At 41.8% G+C, this 19,268-nt stretch overlaps 1 protein-coding gene across 1 annotated transcript; it reads left to right on the top strand.

Moving 5' to 3' along the window:
• The first annotated feature begins 1,058 nt into the window (after nt 1-1,058).
• gng13b (guanine nucleotide binding protein (G protein), gamma 13b) lies at nt 1,059-14,713 on the top strand. The gene is made up of 3 exons (XM_040037299.1): nt 1,059-1,523; nt 12,157-12,283; nt 14,073-14,713. The coding sequence occupies exons 2-3, from the start codon at nt 12,186-12,188 to the stop codon at nt 14,176-14,178; spliced, it is 204 nt and encodes a 67-aa protein (XP_039893233.1). The 5' UTR covers nt 1,059-1,523; nt 12,157-12,185; the 3' UTR covers nt 14,179-14,713.
• The last annotated feature ends 4,555 nt before the right edge of the window (nt 14,714-19,268 follow it).

Genomic DNA, 19,268 nt, shown 5'->3' with positions numbered 1-19,268 from the left:
GCTTGAAAAGTGCTCCGGGGGATGTTGGAGGCTTGGGAAATCTTTGTGTAGCCTAAGCCTGCTTTAAATTTCTCAATAACTTTATCCCTGACCTGTCTGGTGTGTTCTTTGGACTTCATGGTGTCGTTGCTCCCAATATTCTCTTAGACAACCTCTGAGGCCGTCACAGAGCAGCTGTATCTGTACTGACATTAGATTACACACAGGTGCACTCTGTTTAGTCATTAGCACTCATCAGGCAACGTCTATGTGCAACTGACTGCACTCAGACCAAAGGGGCTGAATAATTACCACACCCCACTTTGCAGTTATTTGTAAAAAATGTTTGGAATCATGGATGATTTTCGTTCCACTTCTCCCGTGTGCACCACTTTGTGTTGGTCTTTCATGTGGAATTCCAATAACATTGATTCGTGTTTGTGGCTGTAATGTGACAAAATGTGGGAAAGTTCAAGGGGGCCGAATACTTTTGCGAGCTACTGTAACTATTGTCAGTACTTCCATTTGAACTTTAAATTCAGCTAGTAGTCAACCCTTGCACGACCATACTGCATCGCTGTACAAAACTTCTTTCTTCAACCAGAGTTCTGGCCGATAGAAGGACCAGTAAGCCACATCCATCTTTAGCAATAAATCAAAACTCAGTGTGTCTTCTGTCACGTGCTGATGAGAGCCATTAAAGGTTAAATCAAAGGTGTAACTCAAGAGTTATACAGACTGGTTGGCAGTAAAATAACGAATCTCTCCTTTAGTTGCTGATACAAACCGTGTGATCAAACAGATTCTTCTGTTGTCTTAGAGGGTTTAAAAGTGACACAAAGCATTCTTGACTGGAAACCTAAATCTTTCTCCTGCTCTGAAGCTATAAGTGGCCATATTAGGGCAGAAATCCAGGATCTGGCAATGGGGGCAAAAAGAGTCCTCGCGCGCGCACGGACACGCGCACGTGCACGCACGCACACAGAAGTCTTCCCTTGTGCTGTACCTGCGCTTATACACCCCCACCCCTTCCTCGCCTTATCAACTCTCCGTACGCATCCTGGGGGAACACACTCTTCCTCTCGCTCCTACACCCACGCGCGCGCGCACTGGCGCTCATATAGGAGGATCCCAGCAGAGAAGCGGGCAGCGAACGACGGAGCGCGCACGGGACCAGATCGTTAACTTGCCGTTTCCCCGCCTCATTCTCGTGCAGGTTCAGCAGCTGCAGCAACAAACCGGACTACCGGCGAACAGCGAGACTCCTCCAGCGCTCCAGACAGCTTCAGACTGGTCGTCATCGCGTCTTTTACTCTGGAGACTGCGGATTTTATCCCTGATCTTTTCCAGCGGATACCGAGAGTGCACACCGCCTCTCCGAGATAAACTAAGTCTACGGACATTAAGTGCGCTATTTGTTTTCTAGCAGAGGGGGGAAATCAGTCTCCGTGAGTCAGGCCAGCTGTCTTCTCGCCCTCTCCTCCAGTTTAACTGCACCGGTCAGACTTGGAAAGAGCAACAGCCTCCGCCAGCGCATCAGTGAGGTAGGAGAGCCACATTATGCCACCGTACACTATCTTCTGTGGCTGCTCTGCCAACATAGCGGGGCCTTTATTAATATTACAGGCTCGCCTATTCGCATAAAGCATGGAGGTCAAACTGACCCCTAAATGAAACTGTGGATTTTATTTTAATCTGGGCAAGACGATAAGTACACTCCTTATGCATCTGTGTCATAGGCTGGGTTTTTTCCGTGCGTACTTCACAAACTGCAACCACGCAGGCTATACAGAACCCACGAATGTTACATAAAACTTATATTTGTCCTCTGCACTTTCTCTTCCTCCTCCTCCTCCCTTTTCTCTCCCTGGCCTCTTTTGACCCTGTTCTGGGGATAGATGGTGCTCCGGACAACGTTTTTAGGGAGGGAGTGAAGAGTTGTGAAGATTTTAATTTTTACACTTTTTCTTTGGTAATAAAAGGATAGTACACTTAAAATGACCTAAAACCGCCTGGTTATGAGAACGTGGACCCCTGGATCAAGATATAAAAGCTGCACAACCCCCAGACTGAGAAGATCATCTCTCCTTTTTATTTTTTATTTTTATTTTCCGTTTTATGGCTGAGTGCTTTGTAGTTCATTAATACCAAGCCTCTTCATTGTGGTATGTAATGTGTGTCTCTGTGGTACGTTTGCGTCTCATTTACCTCTCTTTGCCATGGTTTTCTCTACTCACAGCTGTTTGTGTCTCTCTGTGGTTCATTTCTTTGCAGCGGATTTTTGCAGTTTTCAATTTCCCTCACAAAGAGATCGTCTTAAAACAAATTTACTATAGATTTTACATGTGTGTTGTTTTCGATCTCTTTGCGATTGCGTTCTATCTCTTTCTACACGTTTTATCTCTACTTATAGCTGTTGGTGCTCTCACTCCTGTCGTCTTTGGTGTATAGGTGTAAGCTTTGCATCTCTTTGGCGTTGTCTTGTGTTCTGGGGCAGGCACCGCCACCCCTAGTGTATGCGTGGCCCTGTGGGGAACACGCATACACCCAAACAAAAACATGCACGCAAACATTAATTCCATCCAATCTAGTTCATGCCTGCATTGATCAGGTTCCATTGATTGGATGTTTCCCTCATGCAGACAGGGCCCCACTAGTGTGATAACATCTGGACTGATCCCAGCCACTTCAGAGCTCACTGAAGTGCTGCTGAAGAGATTAGCTGGTTGTAAAAGCTCAAACATCATCTGTCAGAAGCTGGCATTTATTATCCTCAGCAGCATCTCATCCTCAGTTTAACTACAAGGAGCCTCTTCTTTCTTTCTTACTCGCCACTCTCAGCTGGTCAGAAGAGCTCTGCCTGTTCCTTTCTATTTTTAGCTTCTATTTACAATGCAGTAGCTATAGAGGCAAGAGGAGGCTCTCATTCTGTTTCCATCATCAGCCTCTCTGCCTCTTACTTATCCTTATCTGTCACAATTTATTTATTTTTGCTTTGGCCTTACCTTCCACCAACTCTTACACTTTCACACTTTTATCCTTGGCTTTCTAATTTAACCTTGAGCTATAATCATAGCAGTCAGAAGGACCACGAGTTAAGCATTCAACAGCAGCTCACCTCACAATAGAACCTGCTCCACTCTCTCCATCACACACACACACATATCTATAGTATATGTGAGGGACGAGATAGCAGAGGAGACGGGGGTAAAGGTTAATCTCTGGATGCTTTTGACCCAAATCGCTACGTGACCTATATACCCTCTCTTAAAACAACCACCCCACTTTAACCTTCACACACACAAACCCAAATATATCTTTTTAAAAGCTTCAGGCATACACAGATATGTGACAGCCTTTTTGATGCAGACCCAGAGTCTGACTAAATGTTACATTTTTGAGGCACTGTGAGTTATCAAAACACTGAAAACAGATTCAGTTCATAAAAATAGTTGATTTTTTTTTATAAAGAACATGTAATTAACTTGTTCTTCATCTTTTATAAAACTTGAGCAGACTCTTAAGAAAAAGATGACCTCCATTCACAGCAAAGTGTCCCAGTTTAAACTTACAGCTCTGTATACACTGCAGTGAGCTCTGCAAAGACAGCCACACCTTGACCAAACACCATATATTACTGCTCTGAACTAGGGCTGGGTATCGTCACTGATTTCTAGAATCGATTCAATTCCGATTCACAAGGTCCCGAATCGATTCGATCCACGATTCGATTTAATTCGATTCGATTCGATTTGAATCTGGGAAATTTTGACAGTCAGAAATATTATAATTCAGATCAGTACATTTACATATTTTTGTATCTATTAAAAGGAAGCTGACACACGCAAGACTTTATCAAAAGTGTGAGCATCACAGCAGAGGCCTTTGTGTCAAAGTAGCTGAAGATAAAACAGAAAAACATGAAGGTGATTTTCCTGGCCTGGATTTTATAAAAATATTCTGCAGTACATCAAAAACGAAAGAAAACCATTAATCAACACATGAACATCACCTCTGACGTTACAGCGGTTTTATTAGAGACACGGCTAAGCGTTTTGCATTTTGTTTAATTTTAAAAAGTTTAAATTTGTTCAATATTGAACGGCAGAAATTAGGTTTACTTTTCGGAAGTAAGTAAAAGGGAAAAAAAAACGTCGGCCGACAGCACTGTAAACAACGGTAGACTTGTGCGTAACAAGCAAGCGAATAATGCAGAAAAGAGAGAGAGAGAGAGAGAGAGAGAGAGAGAGAGAGCTGTGCATGAAGTGTGATTTTTATCCTGAAAAGTCAGCAAAAGTCAGAGGGAATTCATGACGATGTTTATGTGAAGCGTAGTTTGGATCTTCTTTTGCTGCTGGTTCGGTCAATATTGTTTGGAGAGAGATAAAACTAACAGCCATATGATCAGCGCAAAAAGGGCGTAAACACACAGCGCGGACCCGCAGATCAGAATCAGCGAGCTGTCGGCTTTCAGCCCCGACCGTCAGCTGAGAAAGGCGACATCCCACTGATTCTGATCCGCAGGTCGCGCTGTGTGTTTACGTCTTTGTGCAGAAGCCGTGTACCTGCTCTCATTTACTGTCTTAGCTATTTGGTGGTTGTTGAAATTTTGTGATCTTTCACCTGAGATTCTGGCATTTCGGGCAAAATACATTAATATTAAAAAATCGATTCAGGATTTTAATGAATCGATTTTACGTTATCCAAGCCAGAATCGATTTTAATCGATAAATCGATTATAAAAACCCACCCCTACTCTGAACTACCTGTGTGGTAAGAGCAAAGCCATCATCTCTAAAAGCCGGTCAACTCTTTCCCCCCTGGGAAACCTGTTAGGGGTAACCCTAGTTTCTCTTTTCTAAGTCATATTTCAGAGCTGCATCCAGGTCAAACATGTTTTTGAGGGTAACAGTGAATGTGAACGCCATGTTTTGGAAAAGTATTTTTCATGTTTCGAGCACCAAGAGGCAGAATTCTTTTAAAGAGATGTAAAATGAACAAAATCTATTAAAACCGACAAAGAAAGTTTACACCGCCTGAGCTACAAAATGACCACCGCATCCAACTACCGTATTTTCCGCACTATAAGGCGCACTTGAAATCCTTTGATTTTCTGAAAAATTGACAGTGCGCCTTATAATCTGGTGCGCCTTATGTATGAATTCTGGTTGTGCTTACTGGCTCAAAAATCTGTCAAAAATATTTTAGTTTGGTAAGCTACGAAGCCGCACCGCTTGATGGATTGTCTGAGCATTACAGCTACCGTAGTCAGGAGCCTCGTGGAGTAATCTGGGTCCAAAACTGCAGCACACTGAGAGATAAAAACTGTCCAAATTCTTTCATCTGTAATAAAATGATCAGCGTTGCTGCTTTACCAGGTGTAACAATTAAGTTTAACTTCCAGGCATCCATGAAAACAGGATTTATTAAATTTAACAGAGTTAGAAGTTAGCAGGGAGTTAGCAGGAAGTTAGCTCGCTAGTTTCACTAGTTACCTAAGCATGATATAGCATGTTCTGACTGAGAGATTTCTGAAAAATTCAAACGTACAGCTCTGCTGTCACTTCCAACATAAATGAAGACAGGAAACTAAACACCAGTGACGTTTGTAGGGTTACTGAAGTTGGGCTAGCTGCTATATAACGATATGCTACGTGATCGCTAGCGACACAGCTATGTTAGCATAACAAACAGTGAAGCTGGAGGATGAACGCTAACTTTTTTTCTACTTGATAAACGTTAACGTGAGGGTTCCTGATGGTTAGGGACAAATGCAATCGCATGGCAGGATGCTGTAAACGGACCAAACTTCAGTCAGGAGAACAACTGAGATTATCCATCCACAATACGAGGTTAGTCATTCATATACTGCAACAACATAGAGCAGCTGCAGAGAATTCAACATTAATGAATCAATGGTACAGAAGTGGAGGAAGCAAGAAGAATGAGTTGAATAAAGTTTGATTTATCTGACTGCTTTGATTCGCTTAATGCACCTTGTGGTCCTGGTAGTTTATTTTACTTATCTGACTTCATTTCGAGGTAACAAAGCTGTGTTTCCAACAACTACATTGCCTACATTCCCCTCCTGGGAAGTGTGCAGCTTTCTTACACGATGCTTGTGCAAATGATCCACCTACACTCAGGATCATTCCACATTCATAAAAAGCAGCACGCTGTCTCGACTCTAACAATGCTAAGATGAATAGCCAAGTTAAGTGCTGAGCAAGTATTTTAACATGCTCGACTCCAGAGGGAATTTTCTCACATTCCCACTTTGCTTGATTACAACAAGGTCGTTTCCATCATTTTCAGGTAGCTTGTAATATCTGAGAAAACTGTGAGTGTCCCCATGACACTCTAGTGCCCTTGGTTGGTACAGTAACTTGCTCCAAACGTGAAGGTGAACTGTTCTGACTCTCATCCTGACCGCTTCATGCTTTACTGCATGTTGCCCGGTTCATGCAGGCTGTCACGGCTCGATGAACCCGGCAGAACTACAGGATGAGCTAAAAAAAACAAAAACACACACATCAGACTTTGTCAACTAACTGACAATATCAACAGTGCTGTGAGCTTTGGCTGTGGAGTGCCTGTTTGGTTCTGTGACAAAAAGAGCGCTGTACATCCACTACACACCCTTACGATATCCTGTGTGAACGTGAAGCTAGTCGATGGTGCTGTGATGGAGGGGGAAAGACTTCCGACATGCTCATCCTCGTAAGTGTGGTGATAGAAGCTACGAGGAAGCCAGGGTCTTCCCTGTGATAGTAAACAATGCAGGGCTTATGAGATTAGTTTAGAGTAACATTAGCAAGGGATCGCAATAAATTTGACTCTGATTTATTGATGTTTTAATATACATCACAAGCACCATTACACGTGACTGCTGGTTTAGAGTAAATGGGATATAATTGATAGTTTTTTTTCCACAACTGCCATAATTGGCCGGAGAACAAAAAAACGGAGACGACTGCTGTGAGAAGCGACACATTAACTGCCTGAGACAGTCAGAAACAGATATCAGAGAGCAGCGAAAGGACGGGAGCGAGAACGCAGCAGAGTTCTTGATCTTTTCTGATTCAAAGCCCACAGAGTAAGATATCAGTAAACCACATGGCAGTATAATGGTGGAGTCTTTCCATTATTTACTCTGTGTGGCGTTTAAAGGCTGTCTAAAGCAGAGCTTTACCAGATAAACACAGACATATTTACACAGTTGGCTATTCATCCAGTCCCATTCAAAGTAATTGGAGATGGAGAGAGACAAAGGTGTATGATAGAAAGAAATAGCTGGCATGAAGACGACGTTTAATTTTTGGGTTCATTCAATGACTGTTTGTGATAGACGAATTTTTCTGATTACTTCTGGTAGTATAATTGTATAATTCAGTTTTGGCATTCTTGTTGTTCCCAGAAAAAAAGGCTGTAGTTGGGAGGGGGGTCAGTGCATGACTTTCCGAGGATAAGTTGGGAATTAGCATCCAAATTAGCCCTTATACACAATCGCATTTTTAATCTGCTTATTTGTAGCAACCAAAATACTCTGAAGAAAATAAATGTTGTTTTAAAAATCATACGCTTTTTTTTTAAACTGCAAAATGACAATACCAAATGTAACATTAAAATATTCGCTGATGAGCTTTTCCATTGCTTTCCTTTGCGATCAGCTTCAGTAATATAATTACAGCAACAAAAGTAGCGGATAAAACATAAACATAAATAATTATGACTGAGTCGTCTCTAGCAGACTGCAGAGCTGAAAGATCAAGCCAACGTGGAAGTGCCAAACACTGCAGTTCCTCTAACGGCCACTTGAGGCTGACTCTGATGCTATGGCGTTTACAGTTGAGGGCATGGTTGCTTTGACAGACGCGCCAACACAGGGAGCTGTAGCTGTCTGCGAGGTCTCACCTCTGCTAACTGCAGTCACTGAACTTGACCTTTAAACTTCTGGTGCTTTATGCACCTTTTACAGTATCCTGATGAAATTGCTGGACTCGTTTAATGGCTTGAAATCTGTCTCGTTAGTGAAACTCCACGCTGACTGTGCCATGCATCTCGAAATTTGGCAGATTCTTGTAAACGTTACAGTTTGAAACAGCAGCCCCCCCCCCCTTTCTTTCTCAGCATTACCTGCAGGCAGTAAATCCACATCAGCAGCAGCGGTGGTGGTGGTGGGAGGATGGAGGAAATGACTTGTAGCGACAGATGTCTGTGTTCTCCACGCTTTCCAAACTCCACTCACTCTCTTCGTGTCGGGAATATTGTTCCGCTTGTTGATGTTTGACGTTTCCAGTGAAATATTTGATACAGCTTGTACAGTGACGTTGCTACTGTAGCCACTTAAATGTTATATTTAATTCCAAGCTAAGACTCAAACACTTTGTGATGAGCGACATCACGGGTTAACATTCCCACCGGGCATCATCACGCGCTGTTATTTTGTTCAAACAAAGGCAAATATTCCATTTTGATTTTAAGACTTGTGCAGTAAAGGGAATCTACACCTGCCTTCCCGGGACGGGAGTAACATAGATCGGGGAAGAGAATAAGTGAAAGAAAAAAACCAGGGAGGCGATCAATAAGCGGTGCAAAAATAAAACAAATAAATAAAAAAGAAAGGAGTCAAACAGAGACGCTGCCAGAGAAGAAATAAGAGAAGGAGGCTGAGAGGGGTGGAGAGAGAAGGATGGAGCAGACAAATAAATGTGAAAAAGAAGAACAGGTAGAGAGTGAAAACAGGGATGAAGGAGATGGTGAGTGATAGAGTTAGATGGAGGAAAGCATCCAATCCCAGTGTTGTCTCTGGAGGATGCTGCTGAAACCTGATCTCAGCCGGGAACTAGCCATCGCTCTAGTCCTGTGTGTCTAATATTGGTAAGACACACACACACATTGTCGTGTAATATTGCACCTGGTGTTTTCCTCATACTCACACGCGTGTGCACCTCACCGACTCACCGATTGCGCATCTCTCCTCGTCTCTCTCAATCTAGCCTCTTTTTTAAAACCACAACCTTTTTACCCGTCTCTCAAATAGCAATGACGTGCTAAAGATAAAAATAAATAAACATGTCAGCCGGTGTTTTACATTGACGCCTGAGGCTTTCACATGTTCAGAGTGATGATTGATTCATTCTGTTCCAGAGTCCTAAATATCAGTTTTCAGAGGGCAAAAATCATTAAACACCAGTTACGGCTTTGTGTTGCTCAATATTACTGTCCTGATAGTATCAATCGCCTCTTGTACTAATACATTTACTGTAATGCGCCAAAATGTCAAGATGGTGCTTATCTCACTCCAGGGTTTAACTACTGTTAGGGATAATTTGGCATTTAGGGAAATACATGTCAGAGCGATACATTTCAAGCTAGCCTAGCAGCAGCCATCGGTGGTATAAAAGAAGAACGCAGCTCTCTGGTGTGAAAAATGAAGCAAACACAGAAGTGCTGTGTTCTTTTCATACAAAGTCAGAGGATCAAATGGAACGGGATGATACTTAAGGTTGCTGGGAAAAATGTACATTCCCTGGCCAGCTGGTGAGTGGATGCTGGAGGCTGCCAGCTGTTGCCGGGTGAAATTGGTCACAAAATCGTGCTGCACCAAAAACTTCCTTGTGATTGTGTTGGTCGCCAGGAGATGTGGTTCCCTGTAGTTAGTATGAAAGATGCTGACTTGTTGGTCTTCCTCGAGTTTCGCTGCAGTTTGGTGAGTAGTTTGCAGGGAAGCTGGGAACTTCCCTGCAAACTATGGACTGCAGCAGACCTCTGCTAGAGGAGCGCAATAAGCTATGCACAAGAGGAGAAACCAATGACGTCTTTATATTTTAAGTTCATAACTGTCTCTCAAAAGATAGTTGTGCATATAGCATGTAGCAAACGACAGGCTTTGCTGGACAACTGACTGGATGCTTCTTTTGGATCCAGACCATGAAGTAGTTGTCAGATTCGGGGCGCTGTTTCCTGCCTGAATATAAGCCCTCACTCACTAAACTGTCATAAAGGACAACTGCGTAGTATCAACCATTATTCAGTGCCCCTTTAAAAATACCATAGCTGTTTCTATTCTGAAGGATCTCAACAAGATCAATTCTGAGTGCAGACTAGACAAGCACTCATCTCACCCGAATCCTCACATGACTCATAAAAGCACACACGGGGGTACATAAGCACAAGCACACGTACGAGAGGGGCTGCGTATTACTGAGAGAGTGGAGTGGACACAAAGCGTGGGAGGGGAGCAAGAGAGAGCAGGAGGGAGGAACGGACCAAAAAAGACGCTGCGGAAGAGAAAAAATACTCCACTTTTGCGCAGAGTTGGCCGCTGAGAGATCCTGTAACTGATATTAATGTCGCATTGTTTATTAATTGTAAATCAGATGATCTGTACAGGTACAGATATATGTATACATTGTTTGTAAGGAGTGCCTCAGTGGGTTATGTCAGGACCTGAATATACTCTTTAATGGGAACAGATCAGCAGGATTAATGATTCCATTCAGTTCAGTTTTATTTATATAGGAACAAATCACAACAATGACCTCAAAGTGTTTTATATTATAAGGTAAAGACCCTACAATAAAGGAGCAACATTACCAATAAAAATAACTCATTCTATTACAAGATTATTGCAGAAAAAGTAACCTGTAAGAGTATTGTACATAAAAGATTAGCTTCCGAGATTGAAAAGTAAAGCCAGTAAGAAGTGGCTTAAATTTGCATTCTTTCCAATGGCCAGCAGGGGGCAAAAAGGCATGACCTGTAATTGCAGTTATCGCTTATCTCACGATAAAATACGCTGCTGTTTTTTGTCTCCATAGGAGTGATTCTGACTTTAGCTAATTGCATTTCTTACTTCCATGGATGAAATGGATATGACCTGCAGTGCATATTACTGATGCATTAGTCTCTACAGGTTGTGTAAAAGAAGTGCTGATCCCATTATGTCGGATGGACGGATCAGATTTTCTAATTGCATATAGTTTTAGGAACTTATTTCAAGATCTTTGGGAAGAAGATCGATCTGACTGATAGCTGCGCTGATGCTTGAAACCTGTGCGGATGAAAAGAGCAGGACAGTTCCCAAACATGATGACAACAGCTATCAGGAGCCTAAAATTCAGTTATGTCTTTCAGTACTTTAGATGTCTCATACATGACTATGGCTGTGGATATGGATGATAAGCTTTGGTATTAGGTGCTTACAGATTTCTTTCAATACTCACCAAATCCTTGGGGGTGGCTGCTGGGGGAAAACAGAGAAAAAATCAATCAATTAATAAACAGGAAATATTGTTTTCCAAGCATGTTACCTCAACATCCTTGTTTGGTGGTTCATCAACACCACCCATATAAATACTGCTGAAACATTTTCTGTAAATGTTTGCTTATATGGACCCGTAATATAAAATTGAGCTGTTATTTCTTAGGCTGCTGTTTCAAGTTTGCGTTGAACTAACTTTTAGCTAACTTTTAGCTAACTTTTAGCTAACTTTAACATTTTTAGGTTTCTGGATTTTCAAATGTAACCAATTATTCTTTAGGTTTAACTAGAAATGTTTATTCATTGGTATTACCTATTAAAGCTATATATCAATTACATTTAGTTACTATTTTATCAGCTTACCCACCATTTTTAAGTTAGACTCTGCTCGCTTGCTAACCCAATTTCACACATTTGATTGTGGTAAATATGGTGCAATATCATGTGTCTGTGGGTGTGTCTGTGGGTGTGTCTGTGGGTGTGTTGGGACAGCACTGAACATGTACACACAATAGCACAGGAGAAAGATTAGATTGAGCACAAATACATGCTGTCCTTTTCCTCCTTTTGAGTACAGACGCAAAAATTTTGTGACCTTAGTATGAAATTACCAAAGTATTCATTAAAGCCATGGAAGTGGAAACATGGAGCCCAAAAAACACAAAAGAAATCAAATGAATGTATCCTGTAGAGTTAAGAGAGTCTGTCAAATTTTTGGCAGCTCGGTTGTACTCTATGAACATACCAGCCTCTATTCTCCCTCCTGTAGGTGGAATCACTAAGCAGCAGTCATAAATCAGATGCACTTTGTGGTGTTCTTGCTGCAGGGCACAGATGTATTGAGCGTGTCTGCCTGCTATTTGACAGCGCTCTATATAAATATAACTGTGGCCTCCTCCCACTTTGTACAGGCAGAAAAGCCCTACAACAAGCTGCAGCCATGGATGAGATGGACCTGCCCCAGATGAAGAAGGAGGTGGAGAGCCTCAAGTACCAGCTGGCCTTCAAAAGAGAGAAGTCCTCCAAAACAGTGACTGAGTGAGTAGTTACTCCACTGCTGTGCTGCGTAGAGTTCACGACCCTGAAATCAACTGTGCACAAAAAAAGATAAATCGCTCTGAGCCTCTCAGATTGAAAAGGGAAGATATTTGTTTTAGCTAAATACGCCGAACACACTGGTAACTGCATTTACAGGAAGAGGCTGGGGAGAGAAAATAGAGCCATACTAGCTGTTACTATCTCTGGTTGTGTCGTCGTACTCATTAATTCAGTGCATTATTTTAAATTAGTACTAGTTTGTGTATAGTTTTGAGACCAAGTTCAAGTTCCCTCATCAGCAAATGGGGCTCAGTCAGAAGTCAAGCCATGTACTTGCTTCCATAATGTGGCTCAGCACTGTGTATGCTCCCCCGCATGCCTGTATGCACTGTCAGTAACATCTGGGCATGCTCCAGATGAGCATGATGGCGTCTTAGGGAGTCTGTGAGCTGCTATAGATCGGCTTTGGTACTGTTTGGCAGCACCACTACACAAGGTGGTTCTCAGGTGGTGTCTCCAGACTCTTCTACGTCTTCTACGTGTTAAGTGTGAGCACGCTCTGGTTTTCTCTGGAAAATGCAAAAAGGAAAACTGGAGCAAATTCAGTCAGGACCTGCGAAATCATTCCCTTTTTGAGGGTCATCTTGTTGTTGTTGCCTCTCCAGTGCACCCGTTGTCGTTTTCAGTTGTACCAGAGAAGGTTAAATCGAACTGATTTTGTATTATATTGTGTTGATCGTTCCTTCATTTTTGGAGTATCATATATAGAGCTAGGATTGTTTGATACACAAGTAGAAATATAAAAACTGCCATCAAAATGCAAGGAACATTTGGGAAATACAATATTAGTCATTTCACCACCATAATAAAGTAGTCATATGACTTCGCTGATCAGCAGTATCTTGAAGCTTGTTGTTACAGCATTAATCTGAGAATGAACCAAAGCAGCGGCCGCTGTTAAGTTTATCTGTCTCGCCCTGTCTCTGCAGTCCCATCAGATTAAACACCCAAGGAAGCATTTCATCAGCACTGGGCCTTTTCACACCAGACATGTAAAATCAAAAATGATTTTTCAAATCCAGATCAACAGATCTGACCAATCAGACCGCTTGTAGCCCAGAATGCACACTGCTAGAATTTATTGTCACTTTTTCTCAGTGCTCTGTGTGTAATTGCCTTAATGTTGTTGTTCACAGGATGCAAAAGAATAAACAGTTATATATATATGTTATAAAATGTACATTCAAAAAGAGAATGAAACTGAGAACCTGCTTTTGTTTAACGTGTTCATTTTGAATTTGATGCCGACATCTGTGACATTATGGGATTTAAAGTTTAGGAGCAACACATGCTGCCATCCACACAGTGTCAGGCCTATTTCACTAAGACAATGCAAGACCTCCCTCTGCATTTATTTCAAAAGCATGGTCCAAACTGTTCAGCTAAGCATGAATGGGACAACATTTTGTGTTTCAAACTACTGCAGACACTAAAGAAGAGGTCATGCAAGGCAGTAGAAAAAATGCTTTTTTTATTTTATTTTTTATTTTCTGCTGGCTTCAAATTCAAAATCATAAACGTCTGCTCTTAATAAGAAACAGAGTTGTACGTTAGAACTAAAGTACACAAACAAAAGTTGCAAAATTGAATATAATTAGTTACTTATGGTCGCTCAGTTTGTCCTTGTCCTTTTGCCTTATATGGGAAAGCGGATAGAGGACAGATTGTGGTAAGACTATACCACAGGAATTTAAAAAATGCCGCTCTTTCTATTTTTCTCTCCACACAGCTTGGTAAAATGGATAGAGGATGGTGTCCCAGAGGATCCCTTCCTGAACCCGGAGCTGATGAAGAACAACCCCTGGGTGGAGAAAGGAAAATGCATCCTTCTTTAGATTTAACCATTTAATGACCCTTGAATTTCAACACACACGCCCTACAGATGATCCCTGAAGCTGATCCTGTGAATGCACCGGCAGGACAGCGCCACCTAACCTCTCACCGTGAATGTACAACAGCTGGCAAACCTAACCCTTTCCCCAAAAACACACCCCAAGGGCACAGAAATACACACTGACAGAGACGCGCATTCACACACTTAACACTGCAAGTTTAATCCTGCCACGGCAATGCATCGTTTTTATGATATGACAGAAGTGATCGATACTTGTACTACGTGTCTTTATATGAATATACGACAACTTTTATTTATGCAGCTGCCAGTCACAAGCTTATTCCCTTTGCAGTTTTTTTCTTCCTAAATTTCCTAAATGCGTTGAAGATGTGTAATGGAGTCACGTTCTCACTGCCAGACTGACTGTAGATCTGCTGGGGGAATTTTGTTCCATACTGGAAATGACCACCATTACAGTATAACGAGTCAGACCCCTTTAAACCGAATTAATAAAGTCTTTGATGAAAAAAAATGAACTAAGAACTGATAAGATAGTGATTTGTAAGTAAACACATCTCCTTTTCTTTTGAGAGCCATCTTTTGACGCCCTTTCAACCAAACACAAGCTAATATATTAATATGTACCGCGTCTCCATTAGTCAGATCACCATTAGCATCACATTTAGCTAGATTCACCATTAGCATGACCATTAGCATCGCCATTAGCAATAGTTGCGCGGCTTCCTTTTCCTAAGCTACATGTAAATCGCTTCCAGCTCTGCTCCAGTGCAGTGCAGGGTGACAGTGACGACCCTGTACCTGTTTATCCCGTCTTTAAGTATGATGTCATTAGCTGTGTCTGGGCCCAAACTCCGCTGCAGGTCTCTAAGTCAAACGATCACTGAGAGTTAAAAACTGTATAAATTCTTTCATCTGTAATAAAATGATCAGTGTGGGTGATCCACCAGGTGTAACAATTAAGTTTAACAACCAGGCATCCATGAAAATAGAATTCATGAAATTTAATGGCGTTAGCTCGCTAGTTTCCATCTAAATATAATATACCATGTTCTGAGCGAGGGATTTCTTAAACAAATTAAGACGTACAGCTCTGCTGTCACTTCCGACATAAATGAAGACAGGAAACCAAACAGCAGTGACGTTTGTAGGGTTACTGAAGTTGGGCTAGCTGGTATATAATGATGTGCTACGTGATCGCTAGTGACACAGCTACGTTAGCATAATATAAGCAGTAACGCTGGAGGATGAACGCTAACTTTTTTCACTCGATGAAAGTTAACGTGAGGGTTCCGATGGTTAGGGACAAATGCAATCGCATGGCAGGATGCTGTAAACGGACCAAACTTCAGGAGAACAACTGAGATAATCCATCCACAATACGAGGTTAGTCATTAATTTACTGCTGCACGGGCTGGGCTGTTGTTACATCATAAGGTTTTAAAAACTGAGCTTTAAAGTGAATAGCGGTAATAAAAACCGACAGAGGCCGACAGTGATCACTGCCTGTTTTTAGGAGCTTTTTGAGATTAAAAACAACAAGACACAAAGCATTGAAACATGTTAAAAACACAAAAGCCTTATTAAACGCAGGGTAGTTTGGGCAGGATTCATCACCTCATCACTTAAAGACCGGATAACTGAAAATGGCAGAGCAAGGACCTGTAGAAAAATTGATCAATGTGCTAACACAAAGATACAGATGAAACATGTCCATGCGCTACTTTCCAAAGTAGTCTGCACAGACACATTTCATTTCATCTGAAGTGCATGTTCATTTAGCTTTTTCAGTGTCTAATAGCTATCCAATCCATCAACGATGCATGAATGACTATAGGAGGAGTAGCTTCAGCAGCACGTTTGCATTCGTCTGCACGGTTGGTGTAGCTTACAGAGCTTACAGTAGTTACGTGTTTTATTAAAACAGGAAAAAAGATGTAAAAATGTGCTTTGGGCTGCAAAGTATATATCACAGGTAGAGAGCATTCTGTTATGCTGCCTGTGTGGGCAGCTGGTATGGTTTAGTGTATCTTTCTTTGTATTTTTCTCCATATTCAAAGCTTTAGCTTGGGGGCAGTTGTAGTCCATTACACGATTGCGGAGCAGGCCATGACCGATATCTTGTCCTACTATAAACTGCAAGTCTTTATAGGTTCTCACGGGGCACACAAGTCATTAAAAAGCTAATTTTATATCTACAAGTGTAATTAACAAACAGTTACAGATGAGACTTTTACACACAAAACAGACTCATTTAAATGATTTAAATGTGGAAACAAGCCTTTGCATGGTCTCTGTGACTCTGCAGAATGTCTGTAGAGGTTCAGAACTGCCACACTCGAATGCAGGGTGAAATCTGTATAATGGTGCACACTTCCTGACAGTCTTTTCTCTAAGGCACTCACAGTGTTCAGCTTTGTTAAGCTCTCACGCTAGAAAAGTGACAAAAGTAACAGAAGAATGGAAAGAAAGAAAAAATCAGGGAGAAGTGTGAAACTGGTGTACTTGCGAGCTTCGAAAGTCGGTGGACGGGCTCCCTTCTCAACACTCTGCTGGACCACCTTAATGCATAACGTAACATAACACATGAAACGTTCACAAAATATCTCCCACAGACTAAATTTACAGCCAGTGACTGAAACTCCAGCCTTTACGTGCGATAAACAACTTGCATGGACCCAAGAAGCTTTCACAGCTCTCCGCTCAGTGTGACTCCTGCAGGTTTTCATATGTAGTTTTAAAATAGCTCATAAAGCATGGTTATCCCATCTAGTCCTGCACACAGTGTTGTTGTTGAGTGTCATAGCAGCTCTGTTTGTGCTGTCAGAGCAGAACTCTGGGTCTCTGGAGGGGTTTGAGTTCCTTCTCCTCCGTAGCTACAGCCCCTAAAGGCTACACAATATAAGCACACACAAATACAGACATGACAACCAACACAGAAACATATATGCACATATTGTCTCTCTTGACACATGTACAGACAGACCAGTTTAACTTATTAACTTATTTATTTATTTATTGACAAGATTTCTTCTTCTTCACGTTTCTTTTTTTTCTTGTTTCCTGCGTCTCCGCTCCCTCTTCCTCAATCCCGCCCTCCAAGATTAAAACAAAATATATCACAAAAACGACCAAAAACGACTTCTTCACCTTGCCGGATCACCATCTACTACTGCCTTGTACACAGTTTCCTTAAAACGAGAATGTAAATATGTTGGCATGATGTCCAGACATCGCCACCGACTGCAAAACAGGCGGCGGTTGCGCGTGCATGCGACTGTAACTGTGTGTTTGTGCGTCCATGTTTTACAAAAGAAATTTGGACTTTAGGCTCCCATGTGTACTGTAAAGCACACACGCACAGCTGCATCACACAGACACACACAGACACACACATGCAGGCAGGCCTGAGGAGGAGCAGATCAACAAAATACACACATACACTGCTTAGTGAGAATGTGTATGAGGGGAGGCGCGGCAAGGATGTGGGATTCTCTAAAGGACTCGGGACAGCGGAGCCTCAGGTCATCCTCATGAATCTCTTCTTTTTGTGTTTCCCCCAAATGCTGCTCCGTGATTGGATGAATGAGCAGTATTTTATTTTTCAGACATTAAAAACTCCATTTGAACACATGTGTTACCCATAAAGAGCTGTTAAACACGATGGTCTACATAAAAGAGTCTAATATTAAATCTAATACCTACTGATCCCCCTGAAATTGCTCTAAAGGTTTAACACTGACTCTGGGAAAGCAACAAATGCTGGCCACTGCAGGCTAAAGTAACAAGTACATGAGAGGACTCCTGAGTCTGCCTGTCCCTCGTCTGTTTTTTTCTGTCTAGCTACTGTAACTTTACTTGTTTTTTTTAATATACTCTGAACGTGGGTATGTATGTATGTTATAACTACTATAATGACAACATAAAACCTTGTCTAAATATCTAGCAACATATTCCTCGTGAGAGTGGTTTGGAAAAAAGATATTATGCATCAGATCAAAATTCCTAGTGTGAAGATGACAACGAGCAATAAATTGTAGATCATTTTTTTATTGAATGTTTTACAAAAACATTTATCTTATCGAATAAAGTAGAAGATTTTTAGACAGCTTGGGTGTCCTGGCTGGTTTTTGTGTGTTTTCTGTTTCTGTATGTGAGTAAAAGGAATCCACACCAGGACTGGTGTGCAATGACTGCTGTAGGTGGTATCGTCCACAGCAAGGGTGGGTAGACCAATGCAGTAGCAAAGGATATAAAGTGTACTAGTATAAAATATGCTGTTTGATATATTCATACATTTCACAAATACTGAATGATTACATAATTCAGCTTCCTCACTGACTACAAATGATAGTAATACAGATCTGCCACCAAAGAAGCAAAACAACAGGATATTGGCCAAAACGAGCATTTTATCACACTGAATAATTACGTGATTACTAGCCAGTCTACAGGTAGTCCCTCCCGCCTCTGTCACTTTGTCACACCTTACTTACTTTAGTTATAGGACCAGCTGGGGCCTTTCTTTGTGCAGTTTGCTACTCCATGCCAAGGTCGCCCCTCCATTTACTGTCATAATCGGGTCTGGATCAGGTGCAGTTTACATCGGGTTTGAAAGCAGATGGACTAAAGGGCCTTTTAGTAGCAGCTCTCTTTTTCTTGACTGACTGGGCAGAGTCGGGCAGACTGTCCACACAGAGAGAAGGATAATACTCTGGTCTGCTTCATGGAAGCATGTGCAGCATGTACTGCTTTAATAACCTAACAAAAATGTGCGTTTTAGTTCAAAGAGGGGAGTGGAAACCCTGACTGATGCAAACACCGCAATAGACACAACCATCAGTAACTACGTTGCAGCCTTGCTTCATGGTTTGGTTGCACAGAAGTCTTCAGTCAAACTGGCAGCAGATAAGCAGGCCTGAGCTGTCTGTGTGGCTGTGAAAATCTCATTACAGCTGTGTTTAAGACCCCCTTCAAATGCTGTTTGGGTCCACTTTACAACAATCACATCATGTTTTGTTTTTGTTCGTTTTTTCTGCTCAGATTATCGCACCTGATCGTCTGCCAATCAAA

Source organism: Simochromis diagramma, unplaced genomic scaffold (assembly GCF_900408965.1).
Source record: "Simochromis diagramma unplaced genomic scaffold, fSimDia1.1 OVJJ01000516.1, whole genome shotgun sequence".
Taxonomy (NCBI): Eukaryota; Metazoa; Chordata; class Actinopteri; order Cichliformes; family Cichlidae; genus Simochromis; species Simochromis diagramma.
Note: the sequence above shows the minus strand (reverse complement) of the source record. Positions and strands in the feature narration are given on the sequence as shown.